Consider the following 5000-nt stretch of genomic DNA (forward strand, 5'->3'; position numbering starts at 1 on the left):
TTTTTACTTCTACTTACATATACATTGAGTTTTATTTTTATTTTTTCATTCTTAGTTATATTTATTCTTACATATAGTCACCTATTATTCAAAATCTAATCAAATTGTATATGTGTATATCATATATATATATATATATATATATATATATATATATATATATATATATATATATATATATATATATATATATATATATATATATATATATATATATATATATAATATCTGCGCATTCCTCCCTTACCCCGTTTTGGCGAAGTTGGCCCACAGAGTCGCCATGATTCTACTGACGAACACATCTGCGTCGCGTTGCAGAGGCTGGAAGTCGGTCGTGTTGTAGAAAAGGTACTGAATGTCATCCATGTGACCAACCCCTTGTTGTGGGAAGAGAGATATGCTGGTAAATATAGTGTGAGAGGCAGAGCGGATAAGGGAAGAAGGGGAGGATGAAGATGAGGAAGTTGTAAAATTATATGACTAAAAGAACACACACATTTTTGTCACTGGCATTTTCAGAGACGTAATGTAGAAGGGATATCCTTTTCCCTTTTTTTTTCACCAAAGGGGGAGGAGAGTGAAAAAGTCCCTATTTACCCCCCAAGCACATTTGTTCTTCCCCACTCACAACTTACAGCCAGGTCCAATTGATATGTTGAATACATCACTGAAGCTGAACTGGCCGCGGTGCTGCAGTTGGTAGAGGAAAACCTTGGATCCTGATTTCGCGTGGAAGAATGCCGTGTCCTCGTGGCATTGCGAATGGTGTCTGTCTGTCAGCAGCTGGAGGAAGAGAGGACGGCAGTGCTTTCTTATTTTGCTCAAAGTGGGGTAACTGTTTGGTAGGTTAGATGTGAGTGCTATAACTATTTGTCAACTGACATCATTGTAAGTATATGTACTGTGTATGTATAAGTATGTATGTGCATGTGTGTGTGTGTTTGTTTGTGTGTGTGTGTGTGTGTGTGTGTATGTGTGTGTGTGTGTGTGTGTGTGTGTGTGTGTGTGTGTGTGTGTGTGTGTGTGTGTGTGTGTGTGTGCGTGCGTGCGTGCGTGCGTGCGTGCGTGCGTGCGTGCGTGCGTGCGTGCGTGCGTGCGTGCGTGCGTGTGTGTGTGTGTGTGTGTGTGCGTGTGTGTGTGTGCGTGTGTGTGTGTGCGTGTGTGTGTGTTTATGTGCGTGTGCGGCGTGCGTGCGTGCGTGTGTTTCTATGCGTATTTCTTATCTTTATTTCCTTAAATCAGTTTTTTATTGATCATTTTTCTTTGCGAACCAAAGCAACTGAAACCAAAGTAAAAACAAAAACAAAAAAAAAACCGACCCAGTCTGTCCGCAGCGGAGCACAACCGACCACCGCTCACCCCCCCCCCCTCCCCTCACTGCGCAAGCACCCCTGTACGCCCTCGATGTCTCACCCTCTGGAAGTCTTCCAGCGTGTTGTCGTTGAGCTCAGTGCTGTCCATGTACCTGTAGAAGGCGCGGCGGGCGAGGTAGGCGGGGTCTTCCTCCCACACGTGGAAACCTACGGGGACTGGGCCAGCCACGTCGAAGTTGGTCTTCAGGGCTGCCAGAGCTTCCTTGTCGAGCCAGATCCCTGTTTATAAAAGGGAAGAATATGTTTCTGTTCTCCGTTTTTTTCTTACTTTACTTATTTAGTTATCTATCTTTCCTTTTTTAGCTTTATTTATTTTTTCCTTTCTTTTGCGTAACTTATTTAGTTATCTTTCGTTCCTTATTTTAGCTTTCTTATCTTTATTTATTTGGCGCAGTCTTTAGGAATTTCGAAGATTTCTATAAGACAATAAAAGGGAGGATTTCGTAATTATGTTATTTAGAAGGAAGGAAAGATGGGGCATTGAGGGAGGATCCGGATCACGATTCGAATCACTACCAAAATTTAATCTAAGTTGGGCTGAGACACTTCTGGTTAAAAATTCAAAAAATCTGGTAATAACTTTTTGAGTTATCTTACTACCCAAGTAATCAATGAACAGATAAACTAACCAATGCAAAAAAAAAAAAAAAAAAAAAAAAAAAAAAAACGGGGTAACGAACTATGAGAAGCGAGAGAGAGAGAGAAAAAAAATCGACCTACCTTTAGTGTACAGCCCGGCCTCGCCTGTGGTCACGCCGGAGATGAGGCTGACCTTGTTAAAACGACCTTCCCTGAGGAGTGTGGCGGGGTGGTCCTGCAGGAACTCGCCGTCGACACGTGGGGTCATGAGGCGAGGTCCTCCATGCCACACCTGGGGGAGGGGAGAGAGAGCCTGTTTTTAATTACTTTTTTGTTTGGATGGGAGAGTTTGAATTATTCTTTGGGGAGAGGGGGGCTATTTAGGTGCTGGGGAATTTTAATTATTCATTTTTTTTTTTTTTTGGGGGGGGGGGTTGAGGATGTTTTACGAATTTATGGCCCACAGGGTAGGGGGGGAGTGTAATTTTTAACGACTATTTTGGAGGTGAGGAATTTGAACTTTTGAGGGGATGTCAAGTTTTAACGATTTTTTGGAGCGAGGAATTTGAACTTTTGGGGGATGTCGAATTTTAACTTTTTGGGGGTGAAGACTTTGAACATTTGGGGAATGTCGAATTTTAACGACCTTTTGGGGATAGTGAGTTATAACGCCTTTTTGAGGGAGAGGCATTTAAATAATTTTTTTGTGTGTGGGTCGGAGGATAAGTGGACGATTTTCACGATTTTGGAGATAAGGAGCTCTTGAATAAATGAATGAATGCGAGCATGCGACCGAAAGTGTCAGTGAATGAATCAGAAAATGTTTCACAATAAGTGAACGACCCGAGTTATTTGTCTACGTAAATGCCTATCAAACATACACACAATCAAAAATAAATAAATAAATACAAACAATCAAATTCAGACTCGAACCGCTCCGAAGCCAACTTCAGAAGACCGGAACACTCGCCTGGAACTGCGGCAACAGAGGCAACAGCTGATCCAAGGGAACCTGACGAAGGCACTCGACCACGGCTTCGCTCTCGGTGTCCGAAGGCTCCGCGCGGCTCTGAGACCCTGACTTCGACTTCGAGATGCAGCCGAGGGAATGGGCGTAGGCGAGAAAGACGCGGCGGTGGTCTTCTCTGAACGCCCACGGACACAAGGACGAGCCGCTCTGAAGGACCGCGCGGTGGAACAGACCTGAGGAGGAGGAAGAGGAAGGTGGATGAAAGTGGATTGGGAGAACAGAAAGTGGAATTCATGAGGAAGAAAAAAATGGAAAGAAGGAAGGAGAAATATAAAGGGATAATAACACGAGAACAAAGAAGGGCCGTTTCAGAAAAGAAGGAGAATAAGGGATATGCAATAATTGAAAGAAAATTAATACTGAAGATAAAGCAGTCAATGAAAAAAATAAAGTTTTAAAAAAGTTTTCAAAAAATCCCTTATATTAATCAAATAGAAACTAGCCAATAATGAGCCTTCCAGACAATTTTTCGATTATTTTTTCCCTAATTCGTTTCTTCTGATCTAAAAACGACATGGAAGTCAAATTCTAATCTGAATACCATAAAATACTAAACTAAATATATAAATGACTTGTGTGGTATTGCCTGAGGTTAATATGGATATGAGTGTGTGTGTGTGTGCGTGCGTGTGTGTATGTGTGTGTGTAAGTACCGGGAATGCTGCTGAACGTCAACGAATATAAGGAGCCTATCCAGGCCCACCTGAGGACATGGGCGAAAGCATATGATAGTGGACGGAGGCGGCCCCAGCGCTGACCCCCAGAATGGTGACCTTGTCCGGGTCTCCGCCAAGGTTCCTGATGTTGTCCTGTACCCATCGGAGTCCCATCACTTGGTCCTTTAATCCTAGGTTCCCGGGCAATGCAGCATCTTCACTAGAGAGGAATCCTGCAAAGAGGTGATGGATATTAAGGGAGTCATTTGATACTAATTTTGTGTTTCCAAGTTTTAAAAGTCGAGGTTGAGATATATCGTTTTCTATGATTCTACGGGGTTCAAGGACATCAAAAAAAATGGAAGGAGCGTAGGGTAGACTTACCCAAAGCGTCCAGACGGTAAGCCACGCTCACCAACACAATGCCCTTGGTCACCAGAGGGAGAGGTTGGTGCTCGTCGGTGCCTCCGAGTTCGAAGGCGCCGCTGTGGAAGGCCACGATCACCGGGAGGAGGGCGTCACTGTCGAGCTTCAGGCGAAAATTCAGTTTATTAGCACCTTCCAGTTAAGGTTCTTGGCAGGTTATTGATTGCCTTTACTTAAACAGAAGTTTGATACCATTTTTAAAGATTCATTTGTCTGTATGCACATACACGCACGCGCTAATACACACACACACACACACACACATACACACACGCACGCACGCACGCACACACACACGCACGCACGCACGCACACACACACGCACGCACGTACACACACACGCACGCACGCACGCACACGCACGCACGCACGCACACGCACACACACACACACACACACACACACACACACACATACACACACGCACGCACGCACGCACACACACGCACGCACGCACGCACGTACACACACACGCACGCACGCACGCACACGCACACACACACACACACACACACACACACACTCACACAAACAAACAAACAAACACACACACACGCCTAACCTGTGGCGTAAAGACATTGAGATAGAGACAGTCTTCTTCTCCATCAATCTGAGTTCGACCTTCATATAACGCCTCTAAGTTGACCTGTGGACACCTTGGCGGAGGCACTGTCCCTTTCCTTGCCTCTGTCCAGGACTCCGCTCGCACAGGATCCTGTAGGATGGTGAGAAAGGAGGAAGGGAGGAAGGGAGTGAGGGGATGGGGATGGAAGGGAGGAAGGGAGTGAGGGGATGGGGATGGAAGGGAGGAAGGGAGTGAGGGGATGGGTATGGAAGGGAGGAAGGAAGTGAGGGGATGGGTATGGAAGGGAGGAAGGGAGTGAGGGGATGGGGATGGAAGTAGGAAGGGAGTGAGGGGATGGAAGGGAGGAAGTG

General features: G+C 45.1%; 1 protein-coding gene across 1 annotated transcript in view; it reads right to left on the reverse strand.

Annotated features, from left to right (window-relative positions):
- Positions 1-5000, reverse strand: part of LOC113815917 (venom carboxylesterase-6) — a 13900-nt gene that overhangs the window by 1123 nt on the left and 7777 nt on the right. The window contains exons 3-10 of the mRNA XM_027367929.2: positions 4627-4779; positions 4023-4167; positions 3686-3871; positions 2923-3155; positions 2094-2244; positions 1414-1592; positions 636-783; positions 248-377 (exon numbers count right to left, since the gene is read on the reverse strand). Coding sequence (XP_027223730.2) covers positions 248-377; positions 636-783; positions 1414-1592; positions 2094-2244; positions 2923-3155; positions 3686-3871; positions 4023-4167; positions 4627-4779 — 1325 coding nt within the window. The remainder of the gene's footprint in view (positions 1-247; positions 378-635; positions 784-1413; positions 1593-2093; positions 2245-2922; positions 3156-3685; positions 3872-4022; positions 4168-4626; positions 4780-5000) is intronic.

The sequence above is a fragment of the Penaeus vannamei genome, chromosome 41 (genome assembly GCF_042767895.1).
Source record: "Penaeus vannamei isolate JL-2024 chromosome 41, ASM4276789v1, whole genome shotgun sequence".
NCBI classification, from domain to species: domain Eukaryota; kingdom Metazoa; phylum Arthropoda; class Malacostraca; order Decapoda; family Penaeidae; genus Penaeus; species Penaeus vannamei.